Genomic DNA, 21664 nt, shown 5'->3' on the forward strand with positions numbered 1-21664 from the left:
CTCTCCCATCGAATTTTATCCACTTAATCCCCTTATTCTCCCATCAAAGACCATCCCTCTAATCTCCTAATCCTCCATCGAGGACCATCCTTCTAATCCCGTATCTCTCCCATTGCAGAACATCCCTCCAATCACCTACCTCTCTGATCAAAGACTCTGCTTCTAAACCCCTAACTCTCCCATTGAAGACCATCACTCTAATCCCCTAACTCTCCCATCGAAGACCATCCATCTAATCCCCTAACTCTCCCTTCAAAGACCATCCATCTAATCCCCTAACTCTATCATCAAAGACTATCACTCTAATACCATAACTCTCCCATCGAAGACCATCACTCTAATTCCCTAACTCTCCCATCCAAGACCATCACAATAATCCCCTAACTCTCCCAAAGAAGTCCATCCCTCTAACCTCCTAACTCCCACATCAAAGTCCATCCCTCTAATCCCCTAACTCTCCCATCGACGACCATCCATCTAATCCCCTAACTCTCCCATCAAAGACCATCCATCTAATCCCCTAACTCTCCCATTGAAAACCATCCCTCTAATCCCCTAACTCTCCACTCGAAGACCATTCCTATAATCCACTAACTCTCCCATCAAAACCATCCCTCTAATCCCCTAGCTCCCCCATTGAAGACCATCTCTCTACTCCCCTAACTCTCCCATCAAAGACCCATCCCTCTAATGCCCTAACTCTCCCTTTGAGGTCCATCCCTCTAACCCCCTAACTCCACCATCAAAAACCATCCCTCGAATCACCTAACTCCCCCATCAAAGACCATCCCTGTAATCCCCTAACTCTCCCATCAAAGACTGTCACTCTAATCCCCTAACTCTCCCATCGAATACCATCCATCTAATCCAATAACTCTCCTATCGAAGGCCATCCATCTAATCCCCTAACTCTCCCATCAAAGACCATCCTTCTAATCCCTTAACTCTCCCATTGAAGACCATCCCTCTAATTCAGTGGCACCCCCATAAAAGACCATCCCGCTAATCCCCTAACACTCCCACCGAAGTCCATCCCTCTAATCCCCTAACTCCCCCATCAAAGACCCATCCCTCTAATCCCCTAACTCTCTCATCGACGACCATCAGTCTAAACCCCTAAATCTCCCATTGAAGAACATCCCTCTTATCTCCTAACTCTCCGATCGAAGACCATCCCTCAAACGCCCTAACTTCCCCATCAAAGACCACCCATCTAATCCCCTAACTTTTCCATCGAAGACCCATCCCTCTAATCACCTAACTCTCACATCGAAGACCATCCTTCTAATCCCTTAACTCCCCCATCAAAGACCACACCTCTAATCCCCTAACACTCCCATCAAAGACCCACCCCTCTAATCCCCTAACTCTCGCATCGAAGACCATCACTCTAAACCCCTAAATCTCCCATCGAAGAACATCCATCTTATCTCCAAACTCTCCAATCGAAGACCATCCATCTAACACATTAACTCGCCCATCAAAGACCATTCCTCTATTCCCTAACTCTTCCGTCAAAGACCCATCCCACTAATCACCTAACTCTCACATCGAAGACCATCTCTCTAATTCCCTCACTCTCCAGTCGAAGACCATCAGTCTAATCCCCTAACTCTTACATTGAAGACCCATCCCTCTAATACCCTAACTCTCCCATCGATGACCGATCCCTCTAATCCCCTAACTCACCCTTCGAAGTCCATCCCTCTAACCCCCAAACTCCCCCATCGAAACCATCCCTCTAATCCCCTAACTCTCCCATGGAAGACCAATCATCTAATCCCCTAACTCTGCCATCGAAGACTATCCTTCTAAACCCCTAAATTTCCCATCGAAGACCATTCATCTAATCCCCTAACTCACCCATCAAAGACCATCCATCTAATCCCCTAACTCACCCATCGAAGACTATACTTCCAAACCCCTAACACACCCATCGAAGACCATTCCTCTAATCCCCTAACTTTCACTTTGAAGACCATCCCTCTAATCCCCTGACTGTCCCATCGAAGACCATCCCTCTAATCCCTTAACTCTCCCCTCGAAGACCATCAAACTAATCCCCTAACTCTACCATCGAAGTCCATCCCTCTAACCCCCTAACTCACCCATCAAAGTTCATCCCTCTAATCCCCTAACTCTCCCATCGAAGACCATCCATCTAATCCAATAACTCTCCCATCGAAGGCCTTCCATCTATCCCTAACTCTCCCATCAAAGACCATCCATCTAATCCCCTAACTCTCCCATTGAAGACCGTTCCTCTAATCCCCTAACTCCCCCATAAAAGACCATCCCTCTAATCCCCTAACTCCCCCATAAAAACCTATCCGTCTAATCCCCTACTTCCCCCATCAAAGACCATCCATATAATCCCCTAACACTCCCCCATCAAAGACCATCCCTCTAATCCCCTAACTCTCCCATAAAAGACCCATCTATCTAATCCCCTAACTCTCTCATCGAAGACCATCACTCTAAACCCCTAAATCTCCCATCGAAGAACATCCCTCTTATCTCCTAACTCTCCGATCGAAGACCATCCCTCTAACGCCCTAACTCCCCCATCAAAGACCATCCCTCTAATCCCCAAACTCTTCCATCGAAGACCCATCCCTCTAATCACCTAACTCTCACATCGAAGATCATCTCTCTAATTCCATAACTCTCCCATCGAAGAACATCACTCTAATCCCCTAAATCTTCCATCGAAGACCCATCCGTCTAATCCCCTAACTCTCCCATCGAAGAACCATCCCTCTAATCCCCTAATTCTCCCTTTGAAGTCCATCCCTCCAACCCCCTAACTCCCCCATCGAAACCATCCCTCTAATCCCCTAACTCTCCCAACAAAGACCATCCATCTAATCCCCTAACTCTCCCATCGAAGACTATCCTTCTAAACCCCTAACTCACCCATTGAAGACCATTCCTCTAATCCCCTAACTTTCACTTTGAAGACCATCCCTCTAATCCCCTAACTCTCCCATCGAAGACCATCCCTCTAATCCCCTAACTCTCCCATCGAAGACCCATCCCTCTAATCCCCTAACTCTCCCATCGAAGACCATCCCTCTTATCCTCTAACGCTCCCATCAAAGACCCTCACTCTAATCCCCTAACTCTCCCATCGAAGACCATTCCTCTAATCCACTAACTCTCACATCGAAGGCCATCCATCTAATCCCCTAAATCTCCCATCAAAGACCATCCATCAAAACGCCTAATTCTCCCATTGAAGACCATCCCTCTAATCCCGTAACTCTCCCATCAAAGACTATCACTCTAATCCCCTAGCTCTCCCATCGAAGACCATCACTCTAATTCCCTAACTCTCCCATTGAAGACCATCAAACTAATCCCCTAACTCTCCCATCGAAGTCCATCCCTCTAACCCCCGACTCACCCATCAAAGTTCATCCCTCTAATCCCCTTACTCTCCCATCGAAGACCATCCATCTAATCCCCTAACTCTCCCATCGAAGACCATCCATCTAATCCTCTAACTCTCCCATCGAAGGCCATCCATCTATCCCTAACTCTCCCATCAAAGAACATCCATCTAATCCCCTAACTCCCCCATAAAAGGCCATCCCTCTAATCCCCTAACTCCCCCATAAAAGACCATCCCTCTAATCCCCTAACTCTCCCATCAAAGACCCATCCCTCTAATCCCCTAACTCTCTCATCGAATATCATCCCTCTAATCGCCTAACTCCCCCATCAAAGACCATCCATCTGATCCCCTAAAACTCCCATCGAAGTCCATCCCTCTAATCCCCTAAGTCCCACATCAAAGACCATCACTCTAATCCCCTAAATCCCACATCAAAGACCATCCCTCTAATCCCCTAACTCTCTCATCGAATATCTTCACTCTAAACCCCTAAATCTCCCATCGAAGAACATCCCTCTTATCTCTTAACTCTCCGATCGAAGCCATCCCTCTACCGCCCTAACTCCCCCATCAAAGACCATCACTCTAATCCCCTAACTCTTCCATCGAAGACCCATCCCGCTAATAACCTAACTCTCACATCGAAGACCATCTCTCTTATTTCCCTAACTCTCCAGTCGAAGACCATCATTCTAATCCCCTAACTCATCCATCGAAGACCTATCCATCTAATCCCCTAACTCTTCCATCGAAGAACCATCCCTCTAATCCCCTAATACTCCCTTTGAAGTGCATCCCTCTAACCCCCTAACTCCCGCATCGAAACCATCCCTCTAATCCCCTAACTCACCCATCGAAGACCATCCATCTAATCCCCTAACTCTGCCATCAAAGACTATCCTTATAAACCCCTAACTCTCCCATCGAAGGCCATTCCTCTAATCCCCTAACTCACCCATCAAAGACCATCCCTCTAATCCCCTAACTCACCCATCGAAGACCATACATCTAGTCCCCTAACTTTCCCATTGAAGACCATCCCTCTAATCCCCTAACTCCCACATAAAAGGCCATCCATCTAATCCCCTAACTCACCCATCGAAGACCATTCCTCTAATCCCCTAACTTTCACTTTGAAGACCATCCCACTAATCCCCTAACTCTCCCATCGTAGACCATCCCTCTAATCCTCTAACTATTCCATCAAAGACTATCACTCTAATCCCCTAACTCTCCCATCGAAGACCATCACTCTAATCCCCTAAGTCTCCCATCGATATCCAACCCTCTAACCCCCTAACAACCCCATTGAAACAATCCCTCTAAACCCCTAACTCTACCTTTGAAGACCATCCTCTAATCCCGTAACTCACCCATCAAAGACCATCCCTGTAATTCCCTAACTCTCCCATCGAAGACTATCACTCTAATCCCCTAACTCTTCCATCAAAGACCCATCCGTCTAATGCGCTAACTCTCACATCGAAGACCCACTCCTCTAATCCCCTAACTCTCCCTTCAAACTCCATCCCTCTAACCACCTAACTCCCCCATCGAAACCATCCCTCTAATCCCCTAACTCTCCCCTCGAAGACCATCCCTCTGATCCCCTAACTCCCCCAGCAAAGACCATCCATCTAATCCCCTAACACTGCCAACGATTCCATCCCTCTAATCCCCAAACTCCCCCATCAAAGACCACCACTCTAATCCCCTAACTCTCCCATCAATGACCCATCACTCTAGTCCCCTAACTCTCTCATCGAAGACCATCACTCTAAACCCCTAAATTTCCCATCGAAGAACATCCTTCTTATTTCCTAACTCCCCCATCAAAGATCATCCCACTAATCCCCTAACTCTTCCATCGAACACCCATCCCTCTAATCACCTAAATCTCACATCGAAGACCATCTCTCTAATTCCCTAACTCTCCCATCGAAGACCATCACTCTAGTCCCCTAACTCTTTCATCGAAGACCCATCCCTCTAATCCCCTAACTCTCCCATCGATGACCCATCACTCTACTCCCCTAACTCTCCCATGGAAGACCATCCATCTAATCCACTAACTCTCCCATCGAAGACCATTCCTCTAATCACCTAACTCAACCATCAAAGACCATCCTTGTAGTTCCCTAACTCTCCCATCGAAGACCATCACTCTAATCCCCTAACTCTTCCATCGAAGACCCATCCGTCTAATCCCCTAACTCTCCGATGGAAGACCCATCCCTCTAATCCCCTAACTCTCCCTTCGAAGTCCATCCCTCTAACCCCCTAACTCCCCCATCGAAAGCATCCCACTAATCCCCTAACTTGCCCATCGAAGACCATCCATCTAATCCCCTAACTCTGCCATCGAAGAGTATCCTACTAAACCCCTAACTCTCCCATCGAAGACCATCACTCTAATCCCCTAACTCTCCCATCGAAGTCCATCCCTCTAACACCCTAACTCCACCATCAAAAACCATCCATCTTATCCCCTAACACCCACATCAAAGACCATCCATCTTATTCCCTAACTCTCCCATCAAAGACTGTCACTCTAATCCCCTAACTCTCCCATCGAAGACCATCCATCCAATCCACTAACTCTCCCATCGAAAACCATCCCTCTAATCCCCTAACTCTCCCATCGATGACACATCCCTCTAATCTCCTAACTCACCCTTCGAAGTCCATCCCTCTAACCCCCTAACACCCCCATCGAAACCATCCCTCTAATCCCCTAACTCTCCCATGGATGACCAATCATCTAATCCCCTAACTCTGCCATCAAAGACTATCCTTCTAAACCCCTAACTTTCCCATCGAAGACCATTCCTCTAATCCACTAACTCACCCATCAAAGACCTTCCATCCAATCCCCTAACTCTCCCATCGAAGACTATCCTTCTAAACCCCTAACTCACCCATCGAAGACCATTCCTCTAATCCCCTAACTTTCACTTTGAAGAACATCCCTCTAATCCCCTAACTCTCCCATCGAAGACCATCGCTCTAATCCTCTAACTCTCCCATCAAAGACCATACCTCTAATCCCCTAACTCTCCCATCGAAGACCATCGCTCTAATCCTCTGACTCTCCCATCAAAGACCATCACTCTAATCCCCTAACTCTCCCATCGAAGACCATCCCTCCAATCCCCTAACTCTCCCATCGAAGACCATCCATCTAAGCCAGTAACTCTCCCATAAAGGCCATCCATCTAATCCCCTAATTCTCCCATCAAAGCCCATCCATCAAATCCCCTAACTCTCCCAATGAAGACCATCCCTCTAATCCCCTAACTCTCCCATCAAAGGCTATCACTCCAATTCCCTAACTCTCCCATCAAAGACCCTCCATCTAATCCCCTAACTCTCCCATCGAAGTCCATCCCTCTAATCCCCTAACTCCCCCATCAAACACCATCCCTCTAATCCCCTAACTCTCCCATCAAAGACCCATCCCTGTAATCCCCTAACTCTCTCATCGAAGACCATCACTCTAAACCCCTAAATCTCCCCTCGAAGAACATCCCTCTTATATCCTAACTCTCTGATCGAAGATCATCCTTCTAACGCCCTAACTCCCCCATCAAAGACCATCCCTCTAATCCCCTAACTCTTCCATCGAAGACTCATCCCTCTAATCACCTAACTCTCACATCGAAGACTCATCCCTCTAATCCCCTAACTCTCCCATCGATGACCCATCCCTCTACTCTCCTAACTCACCCTTCGAAGTCCATCCCTCTAACCCCCTAACTCCCCCATCGAAACCATCCCTCTAATCCCCTAACTCTCCCATGGATGACCAATCATCTAATCCCCTAACTCTGCCATCGAAGACTATCCTTCTAAACCCCTAACTTTCCCATCGAAGACCATTCCTCTAATCCACTAACTCACCCACCAAAGACCTTCCATCTAATCCCCTAACTCTCCCATCGAAGACTATCCTTCTAAACCCCTAACTCACCCATCGAAGACCATTCCTCTAATCCCCTAAATTTCACGTTGAAGACCATCCCTCTAATCCCCTAACTCTCCCATCGAAGACCATCCATCTGATCCTCTAACTCTCCCATCAAAGACCATCAGTCTAATCCCCTAACTCTTACATTGAAGACCCATCCCTCTAATACCCTAACTCTCCCATCGATGACCGATCCCTCTAATCCCCTAACTCACCCTTCGAAGTCCATCCCTCTAACCCCCAAATTCCCCCATCGAAACCATCCCTCTAATCCCCTAACTCTCCCATGGAAGACCAATCATCTAATCCCCTAACTCTGCCATCGAAGACTATCCTTCTAAACCCCTAAATTTCCCATCGAAGACCATTCATCTAATCCCCTAACTCACCCATCAAAGACCATCCATCTAATCCCCTAACTCACCCATCGAAGACTATACTTCCAAACCCCTAACTCACCCATCGAAGACCATTCCTCTAATCCCCTAACTTTCACTTTGAAGACCATCCCTCTAATCCCCTGACTGTCCCATCGAAGACCATCCCTCTAATCCCTTAACTCTCCCCTCGAAGACCATCAAACTAATCCCCTAACTCTACCATCGAAGTACATCCCTCTAACCCCCTAACTCACCCATCAAAGTTCATCCCTCTAATCCCCTAACTCTCCCATCGAAGACCATCCATCTAATCCAATAACTCTCCCATCGAAGGCCTTCCATCTATCCCTAACTCTCCCATCAAAGACCATCCATCTAATCCCCTAACTCTCCCATTGAAGACCGTTCCTCTAATCCCCTAACTCCCCCATAAAAGACCATCCCTCTAATCCCCTAACTCCCCCATAAAAACCTATCCGTCTAATCCCCTACTTCCCCCATCAAAGACCATCCATATAATCCCCTAACACTCCCCCATCAAAGACCATCCCTCTAATCCCCTAACTCTCCCATAAAAGACCCATCTATCTAATCCCCTAACTCTCTCATCGAAGACCATCACTCTAAACCCCTAAATCTCCCATCGAAGAACATCCCTCTTATCTCCTAACTCTCCGATCGAAGACCATCCCTCTAACGCCCTAACTCCCCCATCAAAGACCATCCCTCTAATCCCCAAACTCTTCCATCGAAGACCCATCCCTCTAATCACCTAACTCTCACATCGAAGATCATCTCTCTAATTCCATAACTCTCCCATCGAAGAACATCACTCTAATCCCCTAAATCTTCCATCGAAGACCCATCCGTCTAATCCTCTAACTCTCCCATCGAAGAACCATCCCTCTAATCCCCTAATTCTCCCTTTGAAGTCCATCCCTCCAACCCCCTAGCTCCCCCATCGAAACCATCCCTCTAATCCCCTAACTCTCCCAACAAAGACCATCCATCTAATCCCCTAACTCTCCCATCGAAGACTATCCTTCTAAACCCCTAACTCACCCATTGAAGACCATTCCTCTAATCCCCTAACTTTCACTTTGAAGACCATCCCTCTAATCCCCTAACTCTCCCATCGAAGACCATCCCTCTAATCCCCTAACTCTCCCATCGAAGACCCATCCCTCTAATCCCCTAACTCTCCCATCGAAGACCATCCCTCTTATCCTCTAACGCTCCCATCAAAGACCCTCACTCTAATCCTCTAACTCTCCCATCGAAGACCATTCCTCTAATCCACTAACTCTCACATCGAAGGCCATCCATCTAATCCCCTAAATCTCCCATCAAAGACCATCCATCAAAACGCCTAATTCTCCCATTGAAGACCATCCCTCTAATCCCGTAACTCTCCCATCAAAGACTATCACTCTAATCCCCTAGCTCTCCCATCGAAGACCATCACTCTAATTCCCTAACTCTCCCATTGAAGACCATCAAACTAATCCCCTAACTCTCCCATCGAAGTCCATCCCTCTAACCCCCGACTCACCCATCAAAGTTCATCCCTCTAATCCCCTTACTCTCCCATCGAAGACCATCCATCTAATCCCCTAACTCTCCCATCGAAGACCATCCATCTAATCCTCTAACTCTCCCATCGAAGGCCATCCATCTATCCCTAACTCTCCCATCAAAGACCATCCATCTAATCCCCTAACTCCCCCATAAAAGGCCATCCCTCTAATCCCCTAACTCCCCCATAAAAGACCATCCCTCTAATCCCCTAACTCTCCCATCAAAGACCCATCCCTCTAATCCCCTAACTCTCTCATCGAATATCATCCCTCTAATCGCCTAACTCCCCCATCAAAGACCATCCATCTGATCCCCTAAAACTCCCATCGAAGTCCATCCCTCTAATCCCCTAAGTCCCACATCAAAGACCATCACTCTAATCCCCTAAATCCCACATCAAAGACCATCCCTCTAATCCCCTAACTCTCTCATCGAATATCTTCACTCTAAACCCCTAAATCTCCCATCGAAGAACATCCCTCTTATCTCTTAACTCTCCGATCGAAGCCATCCCTCTACCGCCCTAACTCCCCCATCAAAGACCATCACTCTAATCCCCTAACTCTTCCATCGAAGACCCATCCCGCTAATAACCTAACTCTCACATCGAAGACCATCTCTCTTATTTCCCTAACTCTCCAGTCGAAGACCATCATTCTAATCCCCTAACTCATCCATCGAAGATCTATCCATCTAATCCCCTAACTCTTCCATCGAAGAACCATCCCTCTAATCCCCTAATACTCCCTTTGAAGTGCATCCCTCTAACCCCCTAACTCCCGCATCGAAACCATCCCTCTAATCCCCTAACTCACCCATCGAAGACCATCCATCTAATCCCCTAACTCTGCCATCAAAGACTATCCTTATAAACCCCTAACTCTCCCATCGAAGGCCATTCCTCTAATCCCCTAACTCACCCATCAAAGACCATCCCTCTAATCCCCTAACTCACCCATCGAAGACCATACATCTAGTCCCCTAACTTTCCCATTGAAGACCATCCCTCTAATCCCCTAACTCCCACATAAAAGGCCATCCATCTAATCCCCTAACTCACCCATCGAAGACCATTCCTCTAATCCCCTAACTTTCACTTTGAAGACCATCCCACTAATCCCCTAACTCTCCCATCGTAGACCATCCCTCTAATCCTCTAACTATTCCATCAAAGACTATCACTCTAATCCCCTAACTCTCCCATCGAAGACCATCACTCTAATCCCCTAAGTCTCCCATCGATATCCAACCCTCTAACCCCCTAACAACCCCATTGAAACAATCCCTCTAAACCCCTAACTCTACCTTTGAAGACCATCCTCTAATCCCGTAACTCACCCATCAAAGACCATCCCTGTAATTCCCTAACTCTCCCATCGAAGACTATCACTCTAATCCCCTAACTCTTCCATCAAAGACCCATCCGTCTAATGCGCTAACTCTCACATCGAAGACCCACTCCTCTAATCCCCTAACTCTCCCTTCAAACTCCATCCCTCTAACCACCTAACTCCCCCATCGAAACCATCCCTCTAATCCCCTAACTCTCCCCTCGAAGACCATCCCTCTGATCCCCTAACTCCCCCAGCAAAGACCATCCATCTAATCCCCTAACACTGCCAACGATTCCATCCCTCTAATCCCCAAACTCCCCCATCAAAGACCACCACTCTAATCCCCTAACTCTCCCATCAATGACCCATCACTCTAGTCCCCTAACTCTCTCATCGAAGACCATCACTCTAAACCCCTAAATTTCCCATCGAAGAACATCCTTCTTATTTCCTAACTCCCCCATCAAAGATCATCCCACTAATCCCCTAACTCTTCCATCGAACACCCATCCCTCTAATCACCTAAATCTCACATCGAAGACCATCTCTCTAATTCCCTAACTCTCCCATCGAAGACCATCACTCTAGTCCCCTAACTCTTTCATCGAAGACCCATCCCTCTAATCCCCTAACTCTCCCATCGATGACCCATCACTCTACTCCCCTAACTCTCCCATGGAAGACCATCCATCTAATCCACTAACTCTCCCATCGAAGACCATTCCTCTAATCACCTAACTCAACCATCAAAGACCATCCTTGTAGTTCCCTAACTCTCCCATCGAAGACCATCACTCTAATCCCCTAACTCTTCCATCGAAGACCCATCCGTCTAATCCCCTAACTCTCCGATGGAAGACCCATCCCTCTAATCCCCTAACTCTCCCTTCGAAGTCCATCCCTCTAACCCCCTAACTCCCCCATCGAAAGCATCCCACTAATCCCCTAACTTGCCCATCGAAGACCATCCATCTAATCCCCTAACTCTGCCATCGAAGAGTATCCTACTAAACCCCTAACTCTCCCATCGAAGACCATCACTCTAATCCCCTAACTCTCCCATCGAAGTCCATCCCTCTAACACCCTAACTCCACCATCAAAAACCATCCATCTTATCCCCTAACACCCACATCAAAGACCATCCATCTTATTCCCTAACTCTCCCATCAAAGACTGTCACTCTAATCCCCTAACTCTCCCATCGAAGACCATCCATCCAATCCACTAACTCTCCCATCGAAAACCATCCCTCTAATCCCCTAACTCTCCCATCGATGACACATCCCTCTAATCTCCTAACTCACCCTTCGAAGTCCATCCCTCTAACCCCCTAACACCCCCATCGAAACCATCCCTCTAATCCCCTAACTCTCCCATGGATGACCAATCATCTAATCCCCTAACTCTGCCATCAAAGACTATCCTTCTAAACCCCTAACTTTCCCATCGAAGACCATTCCTCTAATCCACTAACTCACCCATCAAAGACCTTCCATCCAATCCCCTAACTCTCCCATCGAAGACTATCCTTCTAAACCCCTAACTCACCCATCGAAGACCATTCCTCTAATCCCCTAACTTTCACTTTGAAGAACATCCCTCTAATCCCCTAACTCTCCCATCGAAGACCATCGCTCTAATCCTCTAACTCTCCCATCAAAGACCATACCTCTAATCCCCTAACTCTCCCATCGAAGACCATCGCTCTAATCCTCTGACTCTCCCATCAAAGACCATCACTCTAATCCCCTAACTCTCCCATCGAAGACCATCCCTCCAATCCCCTAACTCTCCCATCGAAGACCATCCATCTAAGCCAGTAACTCTCCCATAAAGGCCATCCATCTAATCCCCTAATTCTCCCATCAAAGCCCATCCATCAAATCCCCTAACTCTCCCAATGAAGACCATCCCTCTAATCCCCTAACTCTCCCATCAAAGGCTATCACTCCAATTCCCTAACTCTCCCATCAAAGACCCTCCATCTAATCCCCTAACTCTCCCATCGAAGTCCATCCCTCTAATCCCCTAACTCCCCCATCAAACACCATCCCTCTAATCCCCTAACTCTCCCATCAAAGACCCATCCCTGTAATCCCCTAACTCTCTCATCGAAGACCATCACTCTAAACCCCTAAATCTCCCCTCGAAGAACATCCCTCTTATATCCTAACTCTCTGATCGAAGATCATCCTTCTAACGCCCTAACTCCCCCATCAAAGACCATCCCTCTAATCCCCTAACTCTTCCATCGAAGACTCATCCCTCTAATCACCTAACTCTCACATCGAAGACTCATCCCTCTAATCCCCTAACTCTCCCATCGATGACCCATCCCTCTACTCTCCTAACTCACCCTTCGAAGTCCATCCCTCTAACCCCCTAACTCCCCCATCGAAACCATCCCTCTAATCCCCTAACTCTCCCATGGATGACCAATCATCTAATCCCCTAACTCTGCCATCGAAGACTATCCTTCTAAACCCCTAACTTTCCCATCGAAGACCATTCCTCTAATCCACTAACTCACCCACCAAAGACCTTCCATCTAATCCCCTAACTCTCCCATCGAAGACTATCCTTCTAAACCCCTAACTCACCCATCGAAGACCATTCCTCTAATCCCCTAAATTTCACGTTGAAGACCATCCCTCTAATCCCCTAACTCTCCCATCGAAGACCATCCATCTAATCCTCTAACTCTCCCATCAAAGACCATCAGTCTAATCCCCTAACTCTCCCATCGAAGACCATCCCTCTAATCCCTTAACTATCCCCTCGAAGACCATCCCTCCAATCCCCTAACTCTCCCATCAAAGATCATCCATCAAATCCCCTAATTCTCCCATTGAAGACCATTCCTCTAATCCCCTAACTCTCCCATCGAAGACCATCACTCTAATTCCCTAACTCTCCCATTGAAGACCATCAAACTAATCCCCTAACTCGCCCATCGAAGTCCATCCCTCTGACCCCCTGACTCACCCATCAAAGTTCATCCCTCTAATCCCCTAACTCTCCCATCGAAGACCATCCATCTAATCCACTAACTCTCCCATTGAAGGCCATCCATCTATCCCTAACTCTCCCATCAAAGACCATCCATCTAATCCCCTAAATCTCCCATAAAAGACCATCCCTCTAATCCCCTAACTTCCTCATAAAAGACCATCTCTCTAATCCCCTTTCTCCCCCATCAAAGACCAACCCTCTAATCCCCTAACTCTCCCATCAATGACCCATCCCTCTAATCCCCTAACTCTCTCATCGAAGACCATCACTCTAAACCCCTAAATTTCCCATCGAAGAACATCCTTCTTATCTCCTAACTCTCCAATCGAAGACCATCCCTCTAACGCCCTAACTCCCCCATCAAAGACATTCCCTCTAAAACCCTAACTCTTCCATCGAAGACCCATCCCTCTAACCGCTTAACTCTCACATCGATAGACCATCTCTCTAATTCCCTAACTCTCCCATCAAAGACCATCACTCTAATCCCCTAACTCTTTCATCGAAGACCCATCCCTCTAATACCCTAACTCTCCCATCGATGACCCATCCCTCTACTCCCCTAACTCTCCCTTCGAAGTCCATCCCTCTAACCCCCTAACTCCCCCATCGAAAGCATCTCTCTAATCCCCTAACTCTTCCATGGAAGACCATCCATCTAAACCCCTAACTTTCCCATCGAAGACCATTCCTCTAATCCACTAACTCACCCATCAAAGACCATCCATCTAATCCCCTAACTCTCCCATCGAAGACTATCCTTCTAAACCCCTAACTCACCCATCGAAGACCATCCCTCTAATCCCCTAACTCTCCCATCGAAGACCATCCCTCTAATCCTCTAACATTCCCATCAAAGACCATCACTCTAATCCCCTAACTCTCCCATCGAAGGCCATCCATCTAATCCCCTATCTCTCCCATCAAAGACCCATCCCTCTAACCCCCTAACTCTCCCATCGAAGACCATCCATCTAAGCCACTAACTCTCCCATCGAAGACCATCCATCTAAGCCACTAACTCTCCCATCGAAGGCCATCCATCTAATCCCCTAATTCTCCCATCAAAGACCATCCATCAAATCCCCTAACTCTCCCATTGAAGACGATCCCTCTAATCCCCTAACTCTCCCATCAAAGACTATCACTCCAATTCCCTAACTCTCCCATTGAAAACCATCAATCTAATTCCCTAACTCTCCCATCAAAGACCATCCATCTAGTCCCCTAACTCCCCCATTGAAGACCATCCCTCTTATCCCCTATCTTTCACTTTGAAGACCATCCCACTAATCCCCTAACTCTCCCATCGTAGACCATCCCTCTAATCCTCTACCTCTTCCATCAAAGACCATCACTCTAATCCCTAACTCTCCCATCGAAGACCATCACTCTAATCCCCTAAGTCTCCCATCGATATCCAACTCTCTAACCTCCTAACAACCCCATCGAAATAATCCCTCTAAACCCCTAACTCTAACATCGAAGACCATTCCTCTAATCCCGTAACTCACCCATCAAAGACCATCCCTGTAATTCCCTAACTCTCCCATTGAAGACTATCACTCTAATCCCCTAACTCTTCCATCAAAGACCCATCCGTCTAATGCACTAACTCTCACATCGAAGACCCATTCCTCTAATCCCCTAACTCTCCCTTCGAAGTCCATCCTTCTAACCACCTAACTCCCCCATCGAAACCATCCCTCTAATCCCCTAACCCTCCCCTCGTAGACCATCCCTCTGAACCCCTAACTCCCCCATCAAAGACCATCCATCTAATCCCCTAACACTGCCACCGAAGTCCATCCCTCTAATCCCCTAAATCCCCCATCAAAGACCACCACTCTAATCCCCTAACTCTCCCATCAATGACTCATCACTATAACCCCCTAACTCTCTCATCGAAGACCATCACTCTAAACCCCTAAATTTCCCATCGAAATACATCCTTCTTATCTCCTAACTCTCCAATCGAAGACCATCCCTCTAACGCCCTAACTCCCCTATCAAAGACCATCCCACTAATCCCCTAACTCTTCGAATCGAACACCCATCCCTCTAATCACCTAACTCTCACATCGAAGACCATCACTCTAATCCCCTAACTCTTTCATCGATGACCCATCCCTCTACTCCCCTAACTCTCCCTTCGAAGTCCATCTCTCTAACCCCCTAACCCCTCATCGAAACCATCCCTCTAATCCCCTAACTCTCCCACGGAAGACCATCCATCTAATCAACTAACTCTGCCATCGAAGACTATCCTTCTAAACCCCTAACTCTCCCTTCGAAGACCATTCCTCTAATCACCTAACTCACCCATCAAAGACCATCCCTGTAATTCCCTAACTCTCCCATCGAAGACCATCACTCTAATCCCCTAACTCTTCCATCGAAGACCCATCCGTCTAATCCCCTAACTCTCCGATGGAAGACCCATCCCTCTAATCCCCTAACTCTCCCTTCGAAGTCCATCCCTCTAACCCCCTAACTCCCCCATCGAAACCATCCCACTAATCCCCTAACTCTCCCATCGAAGACCATCACTCTAATTCCCTAACTTTCCCATTGAAGACCATCAAACTAATCCCCTAAGTCTCCCATCGAAGTTCATCCCTCTAACCCCCTAACTCCACCATCAAAAACCATCGATCTTATCCCCTAACACCCACATCAAAGACCATCCCTCTTATCCCCTAACTCTCCCATCAAAGACAGTCACTCTAATCCCCTAACTCTCCCATCGAAGACCATCCATCAAATCCACTAACTCTCCCATCGAAGGCCATCCCTCTAATCCCCTAACTCTCCTATCGATGACCCATCCCTCTAATCCCCTAACTCCCCCTTCGAAGTCCATCCCTCTAACCCCCTAACTCTCCCATCGAAGACCATTCCTCTAATCCCCTAACTCTCCCATGGATGACCAATCATCTAATCCCCTAACTCTGCCATCGAAGACTATCCTTCTAAACCCCTAACTCACCCATCGAAGACCATTCCTCTAATCCCCTAACTTTCACTTTGAAGACCATCCCACTAATCCCCTAACTCTCCCATCGAAGACCATTCCTCTAATCCCCTAACTTTCACTTTGAAGACCATCCCTCTAATCCCCTAACTCTCCCATCGAAGACCATCCCTCTAATCCTCTAACTCTCCCATCAAAGACCATCACTCTAATCCCCTAACTCTCCCATCGAAGACCATCCCTCTAATCCCTTAACTCTCCGCTCAAAGACCATCCCTCCAATCCTCTAACTCTCCCATCGAAGACCATCTATCTAATCCACTAACTCTCCCATCGAAGGCCATCCATCTAATCCCCTAATTCTCCCATCAAAGACCGTCCATCAAATCCCCTAACTCTCCCATTGAAGACCATCCCTCTAATCACCTATCTCTCCCATCAAAGACTATCACTCCAATTCCCTAACTCTCCCATCGAAGACCATCAATCTAATTCCCTAACTCTCCCATTGAAGACCATCAAACTAATCCCCTAACTCTCCCATCGAAGTCCATCCCTCTAATCTCCTAACTCTCCCATCGAAGACTATCCCTCTAATCCCCTAACTCTCCCATCAAAGACCATCCCCCTAAAGCAAGAACTCACTCATCATAAACCATTTTTCGAATACCTCAATGCTCCAGTTGACCAGTGTTTGTTGGTTTTGAGGGAGATGGGAGCTGCTCGTTCCCTGTGGGTGATGGTGGGTGGGAACCGAGGGGAGACAGGAGCCTCTCCGTCCCCTCTGTGGGTGAGGGTGGGTGGGTACCGAGGGGAGAGGGGAGTCTCTCTGACCCTGTGGGTGAGGGTGGGTGGGTACCGAGGGGAGAGGGGAGTCTCTCTGACCCTGTGGGTGAGGGTGGGTGGGTACCGAGGGGAGAGTGGAGTCTCTCTGACTCTGTGGGTGAGGGTGGGTGGGTACCGAGGGGAGACGGTAGTCTCTCTGACCCTGTGGGTGAGGGTGGGTGGGTACCGAGGGGAGAGGGGAGTCTCTCTGACCCTGTGGGTGAGGGTGGGTGGGTACCGAGGGGAGACGGTAGTCTCTCTGACCCTGTGGGTGAGGGTGGGTGGGTACTGAGGGGAGACAGGAGTCTCTCTGACCCTGTGGGTGAGGGTGGGTGGGTACCGAGGGGAGAGGGGAGTCTCTCTGACCCTGTGGGTGAGGGTGGGTGGGTACCGAGGGGAGACGGGGGTCTCTCTGACCCTGTGTGTGAGGGTGGGTGGGTACCGGGGGGAGACAGGAGTCTCTCTGACCCTGTGGGTGAGGGTGGGTGGGTACCGAGGGGAGAGGGGAGTCTCTCTGACCCTGTGGGTGAGGGTGGGTGGGTACCGAGGGGAGACGGTAGTCTCTCTGACCCTGTGGGTGAGGGTGGGTGGGTACCGAGGGGAGACGGTAGTCTCTCTGACCCTGTGGGTGAGGGTGGGTGGGTACCGAGGGGAGACAGGAGTCTCTCTGACCCTGTGGGTGAGGGTGGGTGGGTACCGAGGGGAGAGGGGAGTCTCTCTGACCCTGTGGGTGAGGGTGGGTGGGTACCGAGGGGAGACGGGGGTCTCTCTGACCCTGTGGGTGAGGGTGGGTGGGTACCGAGGGGAGACGGGGGTCTCTCTGACCCTGTGTGTGAGGGTGGGTGGGTACCGGGGGGAGACAGGAGTCTCTCTGACCCTGTGGGTGAGGGTGGGTGTGTACCAAGGGGAGACGGTAGTCTCTCTGGCCCTTTGGGTGAGGGTGGGTGGGTACCGAGGGGAGAGGGGAGTCTCTCTGACCCTGTGGGTGAGGGTGGGTGGGTACCGAGGGGAGACGGTAGTCTCTCTGACCCTGTGGGTGAGGGTGGGTGGGTACCGAGGGGAGACGGGGGTCTCTCTGACCCTGTGGGTGAGGGTGGGTGTGTACCGAGGGGAGACGGTAGTCTCTCTGGCCCTTTGGGTGAGGGTGGGTGGGTACCGAGGGGAGAGGGGAGTCTCTCTGACCCTGTGGGTGAGGGTGGGTGGGTACCGAGGGGAGAGGGGAGTCTCTCTGTCCCTGTGGGTAATGAGGCAGGAGACTTGCGGTTTGCTAATTGGCTTGTCTTCCCTCTCCAGCTCTCTGTGTGATGACAGCAGCCCTTATCTTCACTCTCCATGTTGAAGACATACACGAGCAGCCAGAGGGAAGCTATGGTTACAGTTTTGTGTTGGCCTGGGTTGCGTTCCCCATCACCCTGTCCAGTGGTATCATGTACATCCATCTGCGAAAGCTTCAATAACCTGGGACATCAGACCCTGTCTCCAAGGCAGAGCCTCTCACTATCACACACACTCTCTCTCTCTCTGCCTCTCTGCATCCCCCCTCGTGTAGTAGACCACACTATCTACAAACACCATAATCCAGGCCCACACTCCCTCCCGGTGCCAGTACTGAGGGAGTGCCGCACTGTTGGAGGGTCAGTACTGAGGGAGTGCTGCACTGTCAGAGGGTCAGTACTGAGGGAGTGCCGCACTGTTGGAGGGTCAGTACTGAGGGAGTGCTGCACTGTCAGAGGGTCAGTACTGAGGGAGTGCTGCACTGTCAGAGGGTCAGTACTGAGGGATTTCTGCACTGTCAGAGGGTCAGTGCTGAGGGAGTGCTGCACTGTCAGAGGGTCAGTACTGAGGGAGTGCTGCACTGTCAGAGGGTCAGTACTGAGGGAGTGCTGCACTGTTTGAGGGTCAGTACTGGGGGAGTGCTGCACTGTCAGAGGGTCAGTACTGAGGGAGTGCTGCACTGTCAGAGGGTCAGTACTTAGGGAGTGCTGCACTGTCGGAGGGTCAGTACTGAGGGAGTGCTGCACTGTCGGAGGGTCAGTACTGAGGGAGTGCTGCACTGTCAGAGGGTCAGTACTGAGGGAGTGCTGCACTGTCGGAGGGTCAGTACTGAGGGAGTGCTGCACTGTCAGAGGGTCAGTGCTGAGGGAGTGCTGCACTGTCAGAGGGTCAGTACTGAGGGAGTGCTGCACTGTCGGAGGGTCAGTACTGAGGGAGTGCTGCACTGTCGTTTCTGTGAAAAGGTGATGCAATTAATCCCCCTCCCTCCCTCTCTCCCTCCCTCCCTCCCCCTCCCTGTCAATGTTTCCCCGTCCAGTATTTCTCCGATTTCCCCTTTTTGAAAATGCCGATTGAATCTGCTTCCACCGCCCTTTCAGGCAGCGCCTTCCAGATCACACCGACTCGCTGTGTTTAAAACTAAATCATTCCCCCATCTCCCCACTCCCCACCCCACTCACACCCACCCCCACCCCCACCCCCACCCCCACTCCTGTCCCCCTCTGGTTCTTTCCCCGATCGCCCTCGATCTGTGTGTCCCTCTGGTTCCCTGACCCTCCAGCCACCGGAGACAGTTTCTCCTCATTGACCCTCCCCCCAGAGGCAGGAGCCGTTCCGGGAAATCCCCTTCTGGAAACCCACCTCTCTCTCCGAAGCCTTGACATCCGACAGTGCGGACACCGGGACTGGATGGAAGTTCCCACCTGCGGGTTCCCAGTGTTTTGCAGCAGTTTTAAGGGAAGATGTTGTCTTCGATAAACTCCTGAGAGAGACGGGGATCCAGCGGGAATGCCAGCAGCTTAGTATTCCCGGGAAAAATGGGGATTCAGCGAGAATGTAAGTAGATCAGTATTCCCGGGAGAGGTGGGGATCCAACGGGAATGCCAGTAGATTAGTATTCCCGGGAGAGACGGGGATTCAGCGGGAATGACAGTAGATCAGTATTCCCGGGTGAGATGGGGATTCAGCGGGAATGATAGTAGATCAGTATTCCCGGGAGAGATGAGGATTCAGCGGGAATGTCAGTAGATTAGTATTCCCGGGAGAGTTGGGGATTCAGCGGGAATGCCTGTAGGTTAATATTCCCGGGAGAGATGGGGATTCAGCGGGAATGCCAGTAGATTAGTATTCCCGGGAGAGATGGGGATTCAGCGGGAATGCCAGTGGACGAGGAATCGAAGGACCATCCATTGTGCTGGGTCATGTTGGAGCTGAATGATCTCCTCAGTGTAACCCCTGTAAATGCTCAAATAAATGTTATTTTGGCAAGTGTGACTCCTGTAAATGTCGAAGTAAATGTTATTTTGTTCAGTGTGACCCCTGTAACTGTTGAAATAAACGTTTCTCTCAGGCTAACCTCCATAAGGAAGTGGCCCTAGATGCATTGGTGGTCATCTTCGCTGATTCTCTAGACTCTGGAACAGTTCCTACAGATTGGAGGGTAGCTAATGTAACCCCACTGTTTAAAAAGGGAGGCTTAGAGAGAAAACAGGGAATTATAGACCAATCAGCCTGACGTCAGTAGTGGGGAAAATTCTAGAGTCCATTCTGAAAGATTTAATAGCTGAGCAGGTGGAAAACAGCGGCAGAATTGGACAGAGTCAGCATGGATTTACGAAAGGGAAATCATGCTTTACAAATCTACTGGAATTTTTCGAGGATGTAACCAGTAGAGTTGATGAGGGGGAGCCAGCGGGTGTGGCTTATTTGGACTTTCAGAAGGCTTTCGACAAAGTCCCGCATAAGAGATTGGGGTGTAAAATTAAAGCGCATGGGATTGGGGGTAGTGTATCGAGATGGATAGAAAACTGGTTGGCAGACAGGGAACAAAGAAAAGGAATAAACGGGTCTTTTTCCGAATAGCAGGCAGTGACTAGTGGGGTACCGCAGGGATCAGTGCTGGGAAGCCCAGTTATTCACAATATATATTAATGATTTAGATGAGGGAACTAAATGTAATATCTCCAGATTTGTAGATGACACAAAGCTGGGTGGGAGGGTGAGCTGTGAGGAGGATGCAGAGATGCTTCAGTGTGATTTGGAGAAGCTGAGTGAGTGGACAAATGCAATGGCAGATGCAGTATAATGTGGATCAATGTGAGGTTATCCACTTTGGTAGCAAAAACAGGAAGGCAGATTATTATCTGAATGGTTATAAATTGAGAGAGGGGAATGTGCAACGAGACCTGGGTGTCCTTGTACAC

General features: G+C 49.1%; 1 protein-coding gene across 1 annotated transcript in view; it reads left to right on the forward strand.

The window, feature by feature from the left end:
- Nucleotides 1-19176, forward strand: part of LOC121275006 (peripheral myelin protein 22-like) — an 80593-nt gene extending 61417 nt beyond the window's left edge. Inside the window, exon 5 of the mRNA XM_041182399.1 lies at nucleotides 18762-19176. Within this exon, the coding sequence (XP_041038333.1) occupies nucleotides 18762-18925 (164 nt within the window). The 3' untranslated portion in view covers nucleotides 18926-19176. The remainder of the gene's footprint in view (nucleotides 1-18761) is intronic.
- Nucleotides 19177-21664: the final 2488 nt, after the last annotated feature.

The sequence above is a fragment of the Carcharodon carcharias genome (assembly GCF_017639515.1).
Source record: "Carcharodon carcharias isolate sCarCar2 chromosome 39 unlocalized genomic scaffold, sCarCar2.pri SUPER_39_unloc_9, whole genome shotgun sequence".
In the NCBI taxonomy this organism is placed as follows: domain Eukaryota; kingdom Metazoa; phylum Chordata; class Chondrichthyes; order Lamniformes; family Lamnidae; genus Carcharodon; species Carcharodon carcharias.